This window comes from Dipodomys ordii, unplaced genomic scaffold, assembly GCF_000151885.1.
Source record: "Dipodomys ordii isolate 6190 unplaced genomic scaffold, Dord_2.0 Scaffold50, whole genome shotgun sequence".
Classification (NCBI taxonomy): Eukaryota; Metazoa; Chordata; class Mammalia; order Rodentia; family Heteromyidae; genus Dipodomys; species Dipodomys ordii.
Genome location: NW_012267266.1, coordinates 5,585,954 through 5,605,754, shown reverse-complemented (window position 1 = coordinate 5,605,754; position 19,801 = coordinate 5,585,954). Strand labels below are relative to the sequence as shown.

At 38.8% G+C, this 19,801-nt stretch overlaps 1 protein-coding gene across 1 annotated transcript in view; it reads right to left on the bottom strand.

The window, feature by feature from the left end:
* Reep5 (receptor accessory protein 5) overlaps positions 1 to 2,973 on the bottom strand; it is a 40,823-nt gene extending 37,850 nt beyond the window's left edge. Inside the window, exon 1 of the mRNA XM_013020314.1 lies at positions 2,905 to 2,973. Coding sequence (XP_012875768.1) covers positions 2,905 to 2,973 — 69 coding nt within the window. The remainder of the gene's footprint in view (positions 1 to 2,904) is intronic.
* Positions 2,974 to 19,801: the final 16,828 nt, after the last annotated feature.

The window sequence follows — 19,801 nt, the reverse complement described above, 5'->3', positions numbered from 1 at the left end:
AGAAGTGGCGCTGTGGCTCAAGTGGTAGAGCGCTAGCCTTGAGCTGAAGAGCTGAGGGACAGCACCCAGGCCCAGAGTTCAGGCCCCACAACTGGACCCCCCCCCAAAAAAGAAAGAAGAAAACATTTTTCTACCGAAAATATAGAAAACTCACATTAATTTTCTCCATTTATCAAGGAAGTTTAATTTTAGAAAACCACTACTCATAATTTAGAATAATTTTGGTAATGTCCTTTAATTTAGCAAAGGCATTTTTCTTCTGAAATGCTATGTGTCATTGCACTAGCTCATAAATCTAGAGATTTTAACCAGGCATAAAAGTATCCTTCACTTCCCCTTTTATTTCTAATGGCACCTGCAATGGGACAAACAGTACAAATCAGTCATCATAGATTGCTTCTCTATGTTCACAACCAGTTCATCCAGTTCTGATAACCCCTGAGGTTTGGATTGCATGCTGGGGTGGCACTGTGTTCATGGGTATGAGGTATGTCCTGAGGTATGGATCCAACCACTGAACATAATCAGGGTTTGTTTTACTTTTTATGTAAAGGCGAATGAGAAGGCATTGGACAATTTGGTGTGCTTTTTTCATGACTAAGAACCAGAGAAACCTAATTAACTTGAATGAAGAGACAGGTTGTATGTATTTGTATGTATTTTCTATTGCACCTGAACCAAATTGCCACAAACTTGGTGGGCTAAATCAACACCATTATATTTCAGAAGCCCAACACAAGAGGCTGGGAAGGTGGCTCAGTGGTATAGTGCTTGCCTTGCATGCAAAGAGGTCCTGGGTTTCATTCCTCAGCAGCACATATACAGAAAAAGCTGGAAGTGGTGCTGTGACTCAAGCGGTAGAGTGCTCACCTTGAGCTGAAGAGCTGAGGGACAGCGCCCAGGCCCAGAGTTCAGGCCCCATAACTGACAAAAAAAAAAAAAAAAGTCCAACACAAATCTTACTGGGCTAAAATCAACATGTTGTCCATGGGGCTTTGGTAGTTTCTGGAGATTGAGGGAAAGACCTCCTTCTTTATGTGGGTAGTTAACAGAATTCAGTTCCTTGTGGTTTCAACACTGAAACACCCATTTCCTTCCTCACTTTCACAGCAGTAGCTGTGAGCTGAACCCCTTTCCTACTTCAAATATTTTCCTTTTTCTTCGGTCTCATCTCTCTGATCCACCCACTTCCACTTTAAGGATTTGTGTAATTAGATTTGTACCACTCATCTAACCCAAGATAATTCCCCTATCTGAATGCCTGTGATCATAATTGCATCTGTAAAGTCCCTTTTGTCATATGCTATAGTTTAAATCTGTAATGTCCCACAAAACCCATGTGTGGAAGTCTTGGTCCCCATCTTAGTTCTATATGGGGTGGTAAAAAATTTAATAAGTGGGGGTCTAGTTGGAGGTTTTAAGTCATTGGGGGGTATGTTCTTTTTCTTTCTTTCTTTCTTTTTTTTTTTTTTTTTCGAGTCGTGGGGACTGAACTCAGGGCCTGGGCACTATCTCTAAGCTTCTTTTGCTCAAGACTAGCACTCTACCACTTGAGGCACAGAGCCACTTCAGGCCTTTTCTGTGTATGTGGTACTGAGGAATCAAACCCAGGGCTTCATGCATGCTAGGCAAGCACTCTACCACTAAGCCACATTCCAGCCCAGGGGTATGTTCTTGGAAGGTATTATGGGAACTCAGTCTCTTCTCTCTTGTATTCTAGATGCCATGAGGCAAGCAGCTGTGTTCTACTATGTGCTTCCCTGCAGAATGTGCTGCCTCGCCACAAGTCCAAAAGCAGTGGTCATGGACTGATGCCTCTGAAACTGTGCGTCAAACAAAAATTCTCTCTTTAAGTTGATTTATCTCTGGTATTTGTTATAGTAACAGAAAGCTGACCAACAAATCATATAAGAAAACATATTCATAGATTCTGGGTATCAAGACATAGGCAAATTAAGAGGGAGATTCACTATTTTATCTATCTCAATGGCCTTACATGGGAGACCCATATTCAGACGCAAAGTCCCCCTGGAAAGAATTAATATGTTGAAATCAGACAGTTGGTTGGGTCCTTCCATTAATATCACAGGCTAGCCCAGGGTTCAGACTCAAATCCTAAGGCAATGTCTGGGCTCTATTACTTCCTAGCTATGTGTTCTCAGGAAAGTTCTCAAATCTCCACTTGCTCAATTTTCTCAGTCTATAAAATAAGGATAATACTAATATCTACTCAGAGATTGTTTAAATAAATGGGATGCTCCACAGAAGCAGTTTGGAAAGTGCCTGGACTACGAATGCTGAAGATGTGTTAACTAATCCAGAAGACTCAAACACAAATGAAGTAGACAGTCATTACAAGAGTTCATGCCTAAATAGTAGCACACTTGCCAATCAATCACAAAACCAATGAGTTTAGCCCCCACTACTGTCAAAGAGTTGATGACTAAAATTCCAACATCTTGTCTTTATTACTTTGAGTCATGAATTTAGTATCCATCAAGGTCAAAATAATGGAGGAAAAGTAAGATTACATTTTCTTCAGGAGCCTGAATATGGTAGAAAGAGGAAAATTAAAATGTACATTAAGCCCCAATACATTCATCAGTTTGTGAATATGAAGAATCTGAGTGTGTTTTAAAGGCAGTGGGAATGGCAAATAACTGAAGACTGAAGCACAAAGTTTTCTCAAAGTACAAAGAAGTGAAACAAAATTGTTTAGCTCATGGTTTTTTCCCTTGTACCAACTTGTCGTCAAGAGAAATGGACTACACAAGCTTGAAGAGATATAGGTGAGAAGTGGACCTAAAAATATGGGTTTAAGTCAAGCTGTTCTCTAGTATGTAGAAAGCTGATTGGCATAGCTCTTTATCATTTAGCAGTCTCCAAATACTTCCTGCCTCTCACTGGTCTCTGACTCTCAGCCTTTTTTGGAGGCGTTCTGGTACACTTTTCTAGCTCTTGGACATCAGTCATCTCGTGACTGTGCTGGTTGATGCAAGGACATGCTTCTTCCTTTGAATTCATAAATAACTCTTGTTAAAAGATGAGCTCTACCATGCAGTTACACAAGAATAACTAAACAGCATGCTCTTTTGCGATTCATAAGTAGGAAGTATTAAAGAAATATAGAAAAATCTTTGGAGGGGCAGGCTTTTCCCCCCGACATTGTTTCCCCCTAACAACTTTTTTTATCTGCACTACTGTAACGAAAACACCATACAATTCAGTAATCTAAAATAATTCACACTATCTCTAAGTATCATCAATTAGTGTATCATCATTAACCAACTTTATTAAGTTTACTGAAAGTTACAAGTGAGCCTCTAATTTGATGCTTTGCTGGTCCTGGGGCTTGAACTCTGTCCCTAGACTTCTTTTGCTCATGGCTACCACTCTGCTCTACCACTTGAGCCCAGCACCACTTCTGGATTTTCTGTGATTAATTGGAGATAAGAGTCTCATGGGCTGGCCTCTAGCCTCTGATCTCAGCCTTGTGAATAGCTAGGATTACAGGTGTGAGCCACTGGTACCCGGCTTAATTTGATGCTTTTGATGATCGTGTTTATACATGTAATTTGGAGTTGGAAACATCAATAGTTATGATTACTTCTAATTTTGTATGACTGTAACTGAACTGGTATTTTATACAATATATCCTATCATTATCACATATACATTTGGTATGTTTATAACTCAACACACAAGCATATGAAATACATCATGTAGGAAGACTTTTATATTTAATTTATTCAATATAAAATTCACAGCTTTTTATTTAGTATTAAGCAGTGACATAAAGTAGACTAGATGAAAATCCCCAAATAAGCTACAAAAGACTTAATTATAACGTTTAAGTGGATGAGAAGCAGTTATGCAAATAAAAGAGGCTAACAGAGCTGCAATGTGGCTCAGCAGTAGCAACATAAGACAAACATCAGACCATAAACCCCAGTACCACCATAAAACAAAACAAAACCAACAAAAAAATCCAGACTAATGTTGGCTCAATTTCAGAATATTTTCATTTAAAAATTTTTTTTGCCAGTCCTAGGGCTTGAAATCAGGGCCTGGATACTGTCTCTGAGCTTCCTTTAGCTCAATGCAATCTCTGATGCTCTACCACTTGAGCCACAGTACCACTTCCAGCTTTTTCTGTTTAAGTGGTGCTGAGAAATCAAATCTAGGGTTTTGTGCATGCTAGACAAGCGCTCTACCACTAAGTCACATTCCCAGCCCCAGAATATTTTTAAATGAACTAAGTTTGATAGTTACCTCAAATCACTTCCTTCTTATTAATTTAGAAGAAAAAATTTCAAAAGTCACCTTGGACTCAGCACCCAGTTTATAGTGTGATTTCTTTTCATCTGCCTTAGACTGCATCTATCCTAGAAGAGAAAAAAGTAGACAGCTAAGTAATTATATTAGGATTTTGTTAGTAAAAACTATAGCAATGGATTACTAGGTGTAGACAGCCCAGGCTGAAGCCTTTCAACAGATGATGATTGGACATGGACAAATTTTTCAAGATGACTTACTTTGAGACCAAATGCTCTTTTGTCAATTATAAAATAGATTCCAAAATTAACTCTATGAAATGAAAACAAGAAGGTGTTTTCTTTGTTGTTTTTGTTTTCTTTTCCTTTTTATCTTATTTATCTGTCTTTAGGAGGGCAAGGCAAGCACAGAAATAGAGGGACAAAGGGTAAACAAATGCAGCAGTGGTACTCACTAGACACAATGTTGAAAATGAACTATACAACTTGTAGGTGGGGGAAGGAGGGAAAAACTGGGAAAGAGTGACAGAGGGGTGACATTGTCCAAAAAGAAATGTACTTTTTACCTCACTTACATAACTGCAATCCACCTGTACATAGCTTTTATAATAACAATAAAAAATAAAAATAAAAAACAAATTCCAGAGTGCACCTCTGTACCCTTAAATTACTTATTAATACTAGATCTAATAGTTTAGATTTAACTTGTTAAAGGTTTTACACTATTTTCAGAGGCTAATTAGTTTTGAATGTTTAATATTTATTCACTCATCCATTTACTATCTATTTACTGAGCACTTACTATTTCCTTAACACCATACCAGGAACTAAGATGGGTAAAGTTCAAGCTTTCTGGATCTTACAGCAACATTTGATCACTATCATTCAGAGTGTCAAGGAAACTTTAGTAACTTAATATATTTATACTTCTCTCATCCCTTAGGAAAAAAACTATTATCAATAATAAAAATATCTCAATTGAACTATCTGGTATCATTTGTTCTTTCTCAATGGTTGCACTAGCAGCAAATTCTTTTCAACTCTACCAGCTTTTCTTTTCCCTTTAACTCAAATCTGAGAGTTGGAGAGCAGAGGTTGAGTTGGTTGAGTCATCATCTTGCTCCATTGTGTAATAAGTTCATAAATACCAACAGTGGAACAAACTAAATGGGAGGGAAGACAATCCATTGTACATTCTTCATTTTCTAGTCCCACAGATCTTCCCTAGAGTAGGCAATTGTGAGGCGGTCAGAGCCAGGAGGACTAGGAGAGAAAGCTAATCAAGGACCTTACCAAATATCTGACAATAATGATCTGATTCTGTAAGGAGACACTTAAAACTATAAATAGACACTTTCTTGTTTTGCTCTACCACAAAATGTGTTAGTAGTTAGAATTGTTTGTTATACCCCAGACCTAGCATCTGTTAGCAATGACATTCTGGCACACCATTCCACATGAGTAATTCTGAGAGAAGGAAATCTGGGTAGCATAGTAGTGGTCACGCCAACCAAACTCTAGGACTGCAACTTTGGGGCAAAGCAATCTCTAGATAAAGCTACTAGGTGAGCAAAGCTGTGTCTCCTTCAATTCCTGTCCTACACACATCTATATAGGACTATAATGTGCCAAAGACTATATAGAAACAAAGAAACACAGATGTTAGCTTTTTTCTCCTAATTTTTCCTTTCACACCCTTCCTAGCCAGTATCCTGATACTCTTTGTATTTAGCTTTCTTGCTTCCTTTCTTTAAAAATTCTTTTAGGCAGGCATTGGTGGCTCATGCCTATAATCCTAGCTGTCTGAAGCCAACCTGCAGGAAGTCCATGAGACTTTTATCTCTAATAAACCGCACAGAAAAAGACAAAAGTGGCACTATGGCTGATGTAGTAGAGCATTAACGTTGAGAAAAAGAAGCTCAAGGACAGTGTCTAGGCCCAGGCCCCACAAATTTTTTTTAATCCCTTCCTTTGGAACAATAAAAGACCAAATTGCCAAAGCAATTTTAGGAAAAACAACAACAACCAACCAACAAAACCAGTGCTGATGGTATCACAATTCCAGACCTCAAATTCTACTACAACACTATAATAACAAAACAGCTTGGTACTGGCACAAAACAGTCCCAAATAGTTCCCAATGGAACAGACCAGAAGACACAGAAATAAGGCCATGCACAGTTATTCTTATATTTGATAAGAGACCCCAAACTGTATGGTGGAAAAACAATAATCTCTTCAATAATTAGTGTTGGGAAAACTGGACATCCACATGTAAAAAATTGCATCCCTGTTTGTTACCACGCACCAAAATCAACTCAAAGTAGGTCAAAGGCCTCAATGTCAGACCTGAAACTGAAATTACTGCAAGATGGAGTAGGAAAAACATTAGAATTTATAGGCATAGGTAGGAACTTTTTGAAACTACAAGGGGCACAACAAACAGGAGAGACTTGACAAATGGGATTATATCAAAATGAAAAGTTTCTGCACAGCAAAAGACATAGTTACTAAACTCGAAAGACAGCCAACAAGCCGGCTGTCAGTGGTTCATGCCTGTGATCCTAGCTACTTGGGAGGCTGAAATCTGAGGATCACAGTTCAAAGCCAGCCTGGACCAAAAAGCTCGTGAGATTCTTATCACCAGTAAACCACCAGAAAACCGGAAGTGGAGCTGTGGCTCAAGTGGTAGAGTGCTTGCCTGGAGGTGAAGAGCTGAGGGACAGTGACCAGGCCCAGAGTTCAGGCCCCATGACCAGAAAAAAAATAAAACAACAAACAACAAAAAACAAACAAAAAATGTGGTACCTATTCACAGGGAAATGGATGGAAGTAGAACAAACTATGTTAAGTGAGGTAAGACAAGCTTAGAGAGAAAACTGGCACATTTTCTCTCATATGTGGAAGCTAGATCTAAAATACAACTGAACTTACATAGGGCTCTATGCATTTACACACAACAAACTGACTAAAGGAGGATACAGTTAGGGGAGGAACCCAAAGGTGTAACTCCTTCAAACATCTAAAATACTGCTTACCAAAACAAATTCTAGGAAACGTATTTTTTTTTTTTCAGGTCCTGGGGCCTGAACTCTGGGCTGGGCACCATCTCAGCTCTTCAGCTGAAGGCCAGCACTCTACCACTTGAGCCACAGCGCCACTTCCGGCTTTTCTGCTTATGTGGTGCTGAGGAACCGAACCCAGGGCCTCATGCATGCAAGGCAAGCACTCTACCACTGAGCCACCTTCCCAGCCCAGGAAATGGAAATGTGTGTAGTGTGTGTGTGTGTGTGAGAGAGAGAGAGAGAGAGAAGTGGGGCTTGAACTCAGGGCCTAGGTGCTATTCCTTAGCTTTTTCACTCAAGGCTAGCACTCTATCACTTGGAACCACAACACTACTTCTGATTTTCTGGCGGTTAATTGGAGACGAGAGTCTTATGGATTTTCCTGCCTGGGCTGGCTTTGAACCACAATCCTCAAATCTCAGCCTCCTGAGTAGCTAGGATTACAGGTGTGAGCCACCCACACCCTTAGGAACCATGGTTTTTTGTTGTTGTTAGTGGTGATGGTGGTGTTTGTTTGAAATGGAGGGAGGTAGGAAGGGTGAACAAATGCAGTCGTGGTATTCAATTTGCACTATGTTAAAAATGAACTACACAAATTATGGGCAGGGATGGGAGAGGGAAAATGGGGGGGAAATGAAGGAAGGGGTGACATTTTCAAAGAAGCATTGTACTCATTATTCAACTCATTACCTGGCTTATGGAATTGTAACCCCTTTGTACAACTCTTTAATAATAACAATTTAAAAAATCTTTTTGCAACACTGAGAAATGAATGCAGCACTTCTTTCATGCTACACAAGGGGAGAGCTTTACCACTTGAGTCATACCCCATCCTCACACCCACACACTTATGATTTGTTTTTGAGATAGGTCTCATCAGCTTTGCCTGGGCTGGCCTTAAAACTCAATCCTTTCACTTCTGCCTCCAAAATAGCTGGGATTCCATGTATGTATCACTATCTTCTACGTATCATCTATGTATCACTATGCATCATCTCCCCCAAACAAAACAAGCCAACAATAACCAAAACAAAAAAAAATTTTAACTCACTATAAGTTTGAAGGAAAATGATTGTTAATTTACACTAAGGTACAGAAAGTAACAATGGCTTAGTGCACAGCATTCTACCTTTTAGATGCTATTTACATTTTTGGGGAAGCTAAAACAATGAAACTAATGGTAGAAATCCAGCATTAGTGAAGCAATGGTGGACACTTGCGGATTCCTTGGATCTAAATAATTTCTCCAGATCTACCATGAAGGTAGGCCTGACTGAGTCATGAATATTATTTATTTCAGATATGAGCCCTAGCAAACCAAGTTGGTTATACTTTTCTACACATTTTGATATAAGTATAATTAGACTAAAAAAATTCAAACATTAGGGTACATTTTTTTTCAGTGTACAATTAATGAAAATTTCAAAAAGCTTCTCTGTCCAGGCACTGGTAGCTCATGCCTGGAATCTTAGCTACTCGGGAGGCTAAGATTTGAGGATTGTGGTTCCAATCTAGCCTGCACAGAAAAGTATGGGAAAGAGTCTTATCTCCAATAAACTAGCAAGAATTAGCGCTGTGGCTCAAGCACTAGAGGCCTAATTTAGAGCACAAAAGTTCAGGGACAGTGCCCAGGTCCTGAGTTGGAGACCCAGTAGTACCATGCACAAAAAAAGTTATTCTGCTAATATTCATCCAACAACTACTTGTTGAGTGTCTATTGGCACTCAATGTTTAAATAAATGTTTAAGTAAAAAGAAATATTTCTATTAAAATTAGTAATAAAATACAAAATAAACTTAATCTAGCTGGGCACTGGTGACTCAAGCCTATATGCTCGCTACTCAGGAGGCTGAGACCTGAGAATTGCGGTTTGAAGCCAGCCCAGGCAGGAAAGTCTTTGAGACTCTCATTGCCAATAAACTGTTCAGAAAAGGCCAAAGTGACACTGTGGCTCAAGTGATAGAGCCCTGAACCCTAGAAGGGTTCAGAGACAGTGCCCAGGCCCTGAGTTCAAGCCCCAGGACAGGCAAAATACATACATAAATACAAACAAACACACACTTTATCTTAGCCAAAAAGCCAAGAAGAATATGTTTTTGTTGTTTGTATTTGTTTAGTTGGTTATTTCAAGGCACATTTTGGGGTTGTTTTGAGGTATCCTCTTGCCTCAACCATTGAGTATTGGGGATTATGGGCACATGCCAATATGCCCTAACCATAAAACATAAAATAGATTTACATAAATTTGGTAAGAAATGTGGTGAGCCTTTTTCTTATTTTTTTGTACTGGTCCTGGGGCTTGAACTTAAAGCCTGGGTGTTGTCCTTGAGTTTTTGTGCTCTACCAACTAGTAGGGTAGCACCCTACCACTTGAGCCACAGCTCCATTTCCAGCTTTTTGGGTGATTAATTGGAGATAAAAATCTCACAGGCTTTCCTGCCCAAACTGACTTGGAACCGAGATCTTCTCATCTCAGCCTCCTAAGTAGCTAGGATTATATGTGTGAGATATTGCACCCGGCTTAAAGAAATGTTTTCCATACAAATATGGATTTATATTTGTATCTACATAAAAACATAGAATTTCCACACAAAATAGGGTCATACTATATATGTAGATATATACATATATGTATATGTATGTATATATAACAGTATACTTGCTTTAATTCTGTAACATATAAAACTATCTAGGATATGTTAAGTAAAAAATGTCACAGGAATGATTTTTAGTACTTGAGTTTGAACTAAGGGCCTCATGCTCGCTAGGCAGGCACTCTAACACTGAGCCACACCTCTAGCCCTAAGAACTGTTAAATGTGGGGGAAGAAGGGCAAGTAGTTTCCTTAGTGAGACAGTTCAGGGGTACATCTTCCTATTGTCTTAAACTTTTTTTTTTCAATACTGGGGTTGAACTCAGGTCCTTCAACTTTCTAGGCAGACACTACCATTTGAGCCAACCTTCCAGCCTAAGACTTTAAAAAATGCTGCATATGCATTAGCTTTTCGTATTATTTTTATAACTAGAATGAAATCTCTTTTCATTACAATTAGTAAAAAACAATACTACTGAGAACATGTAAGACAAAATTTGACTGAGGTCTTATTGATAAATGGTAGATTACTGCTCCTATGATTCTCTTCTGTCTACAAATTATTAATATTCTGTATTTTTATAAGCCAAAATAAGGGCCATGTAAACTGCAGATATTTGTTTACCCCCTCCCTTAAACTGCAGGTTTTAAAAGTGAATTGTGAAGGAAGTAGAGCTTTGGCTCAAGTGGTAGAACACTAATCTTGAGAAGAAAAAGCTCAAGGACAGCGCCCAGGACCTGAGTTCAAGCCCCATGTTGGCACAAAAAAAAAAAAAGTGAATTGTGAGTACCTTTAAGATTTCTAAGGAGGATGGCTTGTTTTTGTGGTTTTATTGACTTAGCTATTTCTAGTAAATCCTGCAATGACAGGACAAACTGAAGCTTTCACAAGAGGAAGAAACAAACCACTTTGTTATTGCTATAGGTGGTGAGATTGATTTCCTTTTTACATCCAGAGACATGAGCTATTAACGACTCTTCCAAGGTGAGCAGAGGGAGAACTTTTTCCGTGAGACTTCTGCACTATCTGGCATCCATTCTGTGATCTGTAGGCCTTGAGGAAAAAGGCCTGCCAGGGACACAAATTCTGTCTTGGCCACATTGGGACATTGGCCTCAGCTCCTCCATAGCCTCTTCCGTGCTCTTTCTTCTCTGGGTACAAAGTACTCTTCTCCTTTTGCCCTCATTTTCTTTATAAAATCTACTTTCAAAACAAGAGTCTAAAGTATACTCATAAAGTGTCATCTTCACTTTGTAAATTATATTTGTATTTATAAAATATATAAAGATATAAAGATATATGTTGTGCATATATAATATATGTAAAATATATTATATACACACAAATATGTACAAATATTTATGTATATATTATACATTCACTTATGTACAAATAGTTATATTTGTGTTTTTTTTTGGTCCAGTCATGGGGCCTGAACTTTGGGCCTGGGCACTGTCCCTTAGCTCTTCAGCTCAAGGCTAGCACTCTACCACTTGAGCCACAGCACCACTTCTGGCTTTTTTTTCTTTTTGCTTATGTGGTACTGAGGAATCGAACCCAGGGCCTCGTGCATACAAGGCAAGCGCTCTACCACTGAGCCACCTTCCCAGCCCACAAATACTTATACTTGTGTGTATAGCTTTATATATATTTATATTTGTATATAAATAAGGAAAGAAATCTCAAAGTCATGGAGAACTTCTAGAGTTTTACTATATACCTGAAGAGGAAAGCTTTAAAACAATATACCCTTGTGTAGACAAAGAGTTGACTTGTAGCTAGAGGAAAAGGTTTTATTTCACAAAATTCTGAACATGTATATTTGGGTATACTTTATGCCTTTGGCTCTCTCTCTCTTCTATGTATGGTGGCCTGGCTTTTTGAACCTGTTTCTTCTCTCTTTATTTTCTTCCTTTTCTCTTTATTTTTTCACCTGACATCATAATATATCGGATAATTAGCTTTATCAAATAATTACACTTTATATTTTTTTGTTAAGAGTGATACAGCTATCACTTAGAGGGATGGGATCAACTACATTTTATATTTACTTACAGTGTATAACACTTAGTGCTGTGGTTTGTGTATAATGCAGAATTTATATGTTGGAAACTTGGTCCTCAATGCAGAGATGGGGCTTTGGGTGGTGACTGGGAATGAGGGCTCTCATTTCAAGAATAGAAATACCCATGAATGGATTAATAGAAATAGGTGGTTATGAATGTGGCTTGGATAAGAAAGTGAGCTGTCTCTGGCTTGCTTCCTCTGTGTCTGCAGGTACTCCTCAAGCAAGAAGGCCCTTGGCAAATACACTATGATCTTGCTTTTGTCAGCCTCCACAGTCTGAACTAATTAAACTTCTACTTTTTAGAATTACTTCATCTATAGAGTCTGGGTATGGGCAGAAAACAGAAAGGCACTGTTGTTGTATTACACTTTTGTTGGTGTTTCTGTCTCAGAAGGATGTAAATTCCCTGGACCTTGCCCTCATTTCCTGTTATATCCCAATTAGGAACATTCTCTAAGCTATTTTAGAGATCCTTCACTTACCCTATCCTAATCCCAAACCTTTTCCCTGAAAGTTTTAACCACATTTGGATTTTCATGGTCATCATTTCCTTGCCTTCTCTATAGTTCTGTCACTCATGATGTATCTCTAAGCCCTGAGATTTAGCCAGGTTTGCTTCTTGGGACCCACTTCCTACAGCTAGACCCTGCCCCTAAAGTTTCCACTACCTCCCAAAATACAAGCATTCAACACATAAGTCTGTGGGAGAACATTTCATATTCAAGCCATAACACTACCTGATGACCGAAAGATACGTTACCTATGGCTATGCAGTGGAAAGAGCAGGGTATGTCTAGCTGTAGGATCTTCACCATGACAGACTATATTAACATCAATCAAGTAAAAGTAGATAGCAACAAGAGCTTTCCTGGTAGAGGGTGCATGTGTGTGCACATGTGTTTGTTGGAGATCAAATGCATTATGCTAGAACTATCTCCCTAGACATCTGTTTTTTGAAACAGAGTCTGGCTATATAGTTCAGACTGGCCTTGAACCATTAATCTTCCTGCCCATGACTTGTGAGTGCAGGTATTACACGTATGGCTATCATGTCCTGCTAGAATTTTTCTGAACCTGAGAAAAACTAAAAGTAATTTAAATGTGCATCTGGTTGTCAGAACAGCTACAGTGTGGGGTGGTGGTGTCTTACATTTGAAATCCTAGCTGCTCAGGAGCTAAGATCACAGTTTGACAAAATTATCAGTTTTACGTCAGTATAACTTATTCTAACTATGGGAATATGTTGGGAAATGAGGCAAAAGGAAAAAGGTGAATAGAAGGTGAGTAGAAAGTGAATGACTTCAAAATAAGGTGAAACTAAGTATGAAAATAGCATAAGGAATTCCAATAAAAAGCAGTTGGGCACTAGTGACTCACACCTGAAATCCTGTAATCAGGAGGCTGAGAGCTGAGGATCATAGTTCAAAGCCAGCCAAGACAAGAAAGTCTCTGATACTCCTGTCTCCAATTAACTACCAAAAAGCCAGAAGTAGAGCTGAGGCTCACGTGGCAGACCACTGACCATGAGTGACAATGCAGAGGGACAGTTCCAGGCCCTGAGGTCAAGCCCCAGTTTTATTACCCCCCACCAAAAAAAAGTCATGCTGTGTACTTGCTTGAGATGTGAGATACATTTCTACCAGCAAGATTTTAAAGGATTTCAGCTTACAAAGCATTAACTTGTGGGACATTTTAGAATTATATAACTCAGTACTTAGTGCTTTCCCTGTCTCAATTTTTTTACTATGTGAAAACAGAAATGAGACTAAGGAGCATGCTGTCTTTCCTTCTGTCTCATCAGAGGCTGGAGTCACTTATGGTAAGCAGAAGAAACCCACCTGAATGTGCAAAAGTAAAAATAAGAGCTTACTGGACTCATACTGAGGATTAGTGGAGATCAGGTAGGATTCAGGGTCCTGTGAATTAGAACAGTCAGGCTAAAAATCTTCTCTCTACCTCCCATATCTCTTTCTTTCCTTATTTTAATTTTCTTTAATTTTATTTTATTGTAAGAGTGATGTACAGAGTGGTTACAGTTACATAAGTAAGGTAATGAGTACGTTTCTTGTTGAACATTGTTATCCCCTCCCTCATTTTCTCCACTCTTTCTTCCCTTTTATTCTCCTGTCTCTGTCTCTTGTCTTTGTCATCTGGCTTACCATCTCACACATATTCCAAAATGTCAGCCACTATGAAAGTATTCAGAATGTACTCATTTTCCCTTTGCAACTATTCTTGGATTTTGTGCAGTAGATATTCATCACAAACACTTGCAAAAATAAATCAAGGTAAAAAATCTTTGGAAAAAAATAACTAGATGAGGCATAGTCTAAATGTTTATCAGTAAGAGACTTGCCAGACTTTTAGTCCCACCTTCTCTCAAGACTGAGGTGGAAGAATCACTTGAGGACAATAGCTGAAGACCAGCTGAGATAGCATAGTGAGACTTCTGTCTTAGGAAAAGGAAAGGAAAGGAAGGGAAGGGAGGAAAAGAAAGGAAAGAGAAGGGCAGGAGTAAGTATTTAAAAGGCTAGAGGTGTCTACTGTTGCTGGTTGGCTCATGCCTGAAATGCCAGCTACTGAGAAGGCTGATATCTGAGGATCACGGTTGGAAATCAGCCTGCGCAGGAAAGTTCATGAAACTCAGATCTCTAATTAACTACTAAAAAGCTAAAAATGGAGCTGTGGCTCAAGTGATAGAGCACCAGCCTTGAATGAAAAAGTCGCTGATTTCAAGCCTCAGTACTGGCACAAAAATAAAATAAAAGGAAATAAAAATAATAAGGCCAGAGGTAGCTTAGCTCATTGCCTAGTATGTATGAAGCTCTGGGTTTGATCCCCAGCACCACAAAATAAAAAAGGATTACTTTTTTTAATTACGGTTTATTTACTAAATGATAAATATGGTAGTATTGCTTGATCCTTTCTCCTGAAGATTACACCAAAAAATATATGCATCCCTGCTTCTTTGTGGTTTGAGATGCTAAGTGCAATTTGCTTTTGCTGCTGAAATTTGAGAAACATTTTAAAAAACACATGGAAATTCTCTTTGCTCTCTTCTGCTACAGCACTTGTGGAAACATGCTGAGATAGAGAGTCAGAAAATGAAAGCAGCCTAGTCATTGAGTCATTACAGAGAAGACTGCTGACCTCTCTCTCTCTCTCTTTCTCTCTTTCTCTCTCTCTCTTTCTCTCTCTCTCTCTCTCACACACACAATCTAACATAATTTAGATTATTCTGACACAATATACAGTGGAGCCAATAAATTGAAGGCAATAGATATGTACTAAAGTGAACAAATGTCCAGATATATTGAAAGAAAAAATACAAATATATATAGAATTATTCTATTTGTGATTTTTTTTTTTTTTTTGTCAGTTGTGGGGCTTGAACTCTGGGCCTGGGCGCTGTCCCTGAGCTCTTCAGCTCAAGGCAAGCGCTCTACCACTTGAGCTACAGCGCCACTTCCGGTTTTCTGGTGGTTTATTGGAGATAGGAGTCTCACGGTCTCTCCTGCCCGGGCTGGCTTTGAACCGCGATCCTCAGATCTCAGCCTCCTGAGTAGCTAGGATTACAGGCGTGAGCCACCAGCGCCCGGCTTGTGATTTTTTTAAAAAGCTGTCTATATATATCTGGGTACCAGTGTCTCATGACTATAATCTACTCAGAAGGCTGAGATCATAAGACTCTTATCTCCAATTAAGTACCAAAAGAGCCAGAAGTGTAGCTGTGACTCAAGTAGTAAAGTACTAGCTTTGAGCAAAAGAAGCTCAGGGACAGTGCCAAGGTCCTGAGTTCAAACCCCAAGACTGGCACCAAAAACAAAAAAAATAAAAATAAAAAGCTATCTAGAGAAAGAATGAAGAATGGTTCCAGATTAAAGAACACTGAAAGGCACAGGAGAACACATGCAACTGATATCTTGGATTAGACACTGGACCTGAAAAATAAATTGTTTTGTTATTAAAGACATTAATGAACTGCGTACTGGTACCTGTTATCCTAGCCACTCTGGAGATCTGAGGATTGTAGTTCTTTTTTTTTTTCCCTTCCCCTCCACAAATTATACCAACATCAAATACAGTGAAAGCAGGGGTTATACCGTGGGGTAGGGACATACAAAGCAACAAAGAAATCATCTTATAAATATGTTAGAAACAATTGCATGAAAGCAAAAACATTTGAATACATATCTTGGGGTTCATTTCACCTAACATCAACTTCTCTGACTTTTCTGCTTGTCTCAGACATATACTAGTTATTGCAAATAAGGGAAACCATGGGACCTATGTTTCTTTGGGCCTAGCTTACTTCACTGAATATAATTTTTTCCAAGTCTTTCCATTTCCTAACAAATGGGGCACTGTCATTCTTTCTGATGGAGGCATGGAATTCCATTGTGTACTTTTACCACATTTTCTTGATCCATTCATCTACTGAGGGGCATCTGGGTTGGTTCCATATCTTAGCTATGGTAAATAATGCTGCAATAAACATAGTTGTGCTGGTAGCTTTAGTGTGGTCTTGTTTGTAAACATTTGGGTAAATGCCCAAAAGTGTGATTGCCGGCCTGGTCATAGGGGAGCTCTATGTGAAGTCTTTTGAGGAACCTCCATACTACTTTCCAAAGTGGTTGAACAAGTTTACACTCCCACCAACAATGCGGTATGATTCCCTTCTGTCATATCCCCTCCAGCATCTGTTGTTATTATTGATTATAGCCATTCTAACTGGGGTGAGGTGGTATCTCAAAGTTGTTTTGATTTGCATTTCTTTTATGGCTAGAGAGGTTGAGCATTTCTTCATGTGTCTATTGGCCATCCTTCTTTCCTCTTCAGAGAAGTTTCTCTTTAAGTCTTTAGCCAACTTATTTATTGGGCAGTTGTTTCTTTGAAGATTTGTTGTTGGGGGATTTAATTTTTTGAGTTCCAGGTATATTTTAGATATGAGACCCTTGTCCGTTGTATGGCTAGTGAAGATCTTCTCCCAATCCCTGGGCTTTCTATTGATCTTGCTAGCTATGTCCTTTGCCATGCAGAAGCTCTGCAATTCCATGCAATTCCAATTGTCCAGCCTTTCTTTGATTTGTTGTGTATAGCCATCTAATCTTCGATAAGGTAGCTAAAAAAATAGAATGGAAGAAAGACAGCTTCTTCAGTAAATGGTGTTGGCAAAATTGGTTAACTACTTGTAGAAAACTAATGCTAGGTCCTTATATACACCCTGCACCAGAGTTAACTCCAAATGGATCAAAGACCTCTGAGTCAAAGCAGACACTCTGAAAATATTACAGGATGGAATAGGAGAAACCCTAGGTCTCCTTGGCACAGGCCGAAATTTTCTTACTAGAGACCCAGAAACACAACAAATCAAAGAAAGGATTGTGGTTCTAAGTCAGCTGGGCAGGTAAGTCCATGCAACTCTTATCGCCAATTAACCACCAGAAAACTGGAAGCGGAGCTCTGGTTTAAAGTGGTAGAGTGCTAGTCCTGAGCAAAAAAACTCAGTGCCCAGGCCCTGAGTTCAAGCCCATGACTGACCAAAACAAACAAAAAAAGCATTAATGAAAACTGAAGGTATAGCTGAGAAGTAAAGTGTTTGTCTCATATGTACAAACCCTTACATTTGACCTACAGCAGAAAGAGAAAGAGAGGAAGGAAGGAAGGAAGGCAGGCAGGCAGGCAGGCAACGAAAAAGTATTCCAGAAGAATAATTAGTGAAAATTGAAAAAGGTCTAAAGATTAGATAATACTATTATAATGATAATCATTTCCTCTGTGTGTGTGTGTGTGTGTGTGTGTGTGTGTGTGCATGCGCATGTGCGCGCGCACACATGCCAATACTGGGCTTGACCTCTTCTGGGTCTAGGCCTTAGCTTTTCTACTCAAAGCTAGCGTTCTACCACTTGAGCCACAGCCTTACGTCCAGCTTTTTGCTTGTTTCTGGGAGATAATAGTCTCTTTCTTACTAGGGTTGACTTTGAACCACAATCCTCAGATCTCAACCTCTTGAGTAGCTCAGATTACAGTCGAGCTACTAGGGCCCAGCTTGATGTTAATTTCTTGATTTTTTTTATAATTGTACTATGACTACAAAGTAAAATGCCTTTGATTTTAGGAAACACAAATATTTTTATTTTTTGATAAAGTATTGTATTTGCATTCTAATCTCAATTTGCTTAGAAAAATGTATACAGAGAGAAGATAAAACATCAAATGTAGTAAAATGCCAGTGACTGGGGGAGTTGTGTTTTGGGGAGGGCTATTTTTGTAATTTTCTTTTAAGTCTAATACTATTCCAAAATAAGAATCCAAAAATATCTCTTTCTATATATGTCTGTATGTTTATATGTGGTTAGAGATATTTTAGCTTCCTTCTGTCCAGATAGGTGGGTATATGAAACTGGTATTTTGGGGGTAAAGGGAGACTTCTTTTTCCTTGGGTGCCCTTTCATTCTATGAAAATTTCCCAGAGACAAATGTTTTTTGTTGTTTTCAGACATTACAACTCTTTAGGTAACTTGTTTTAGATAATGAATACACCAGATAATTCTTAATAAACCATAAGCTGTTGTGCAAGATTATAACCTGTACCATAACTAAACCAAGTAAGAGGATTTACCAAGATTCACTCAAAGCATGAAAGAGTGTCTCTGGAATGTGTTGTATAATGTTCTAAGTTAAAATTTTAAGACAGAAGTTTTAAAAGGGATAGTAATGGTAAACCTTGTTAGTGTCCTTGAAAATTAACTGAAAGAAACATTTCAGAAAGTAGAAGAAAAAAAAGCAATCAAAATGTTTTTTTTGGGGAGGGGGTCCCGTCATGGGGCCTGAACTCTGGGCCTGGGCACTGTCCCTCAGCTCTTCAGCTCAAGGCTAGCACTCTACCACTTGAGCCACAACGCTTTTTTTTTTTGCTTTTTTTTTCTGCTTATGTGGTGCTGAGGAATTGAACCCAGGGCCTCAAGCATGCAAGGCAAGCGCTCTACCACTGAGCCCCCTTCCTAGCCCTCAAAACAGTTTTAAAAAAATACAAAGCACTTGGAAGATAAGATACTGGAGATGCAAAATGTAAATAATATCTAAGGAGAAAGGAATAAGTGGAGAAGAGGCAATAATTTTTTTATTATCACTTTTTGCCAGTCCTGGGGCTTGTACTCAGCACCTTGGTACTGTCCCTGAGCGTCTCTGTGCTCAGTGCTAGTGCTCTACCACTTGAGCCACAGTATCACTTCCTGCTTTTTCTGTTTATGTGATACTGAGGAATTGAACCCAGAGCTTCATGCATACAAAGCAAGCACTCTACCACTAAGTTACATTCCCAGTCCAAGGGGCAATAATTTTAAAAGAAAATTTTTTGAGCTGAAGAACAACTTGAATATGCAGTAAAGGCCTGAGTTTTAATTAGGCTGGGTAAAAGTAATAGACAACAAAACCCAGGCAAAGGTATATTCTGGTAAAATTCCAGCTCTTCAAGAATTTAAAGTAATGAACTCTTTTGGCAAGGTCCAGCTACATATTAAGTCCTTGTCTCAGAAACAACAAAACCAAACAAAAACCCTAAAGCCATAGAAACTAAAATATAATTCACTGCCTATTAAGAGAAACAAAAAATAATCTCACTCATCTGTCATGGTAAAAGACCTGTGTGGACCTCTCACAGATTCATGGAACACATGACAGATGAAAATAGAATGACAATAGAAAAGTGAATTCTATCAGCTGAGTTAAAGAATTTTCCCACTGTGCATTTATTCTAAGAAAAAGGATGATACAGGCACCAGCGGGGTCAGCACTGGA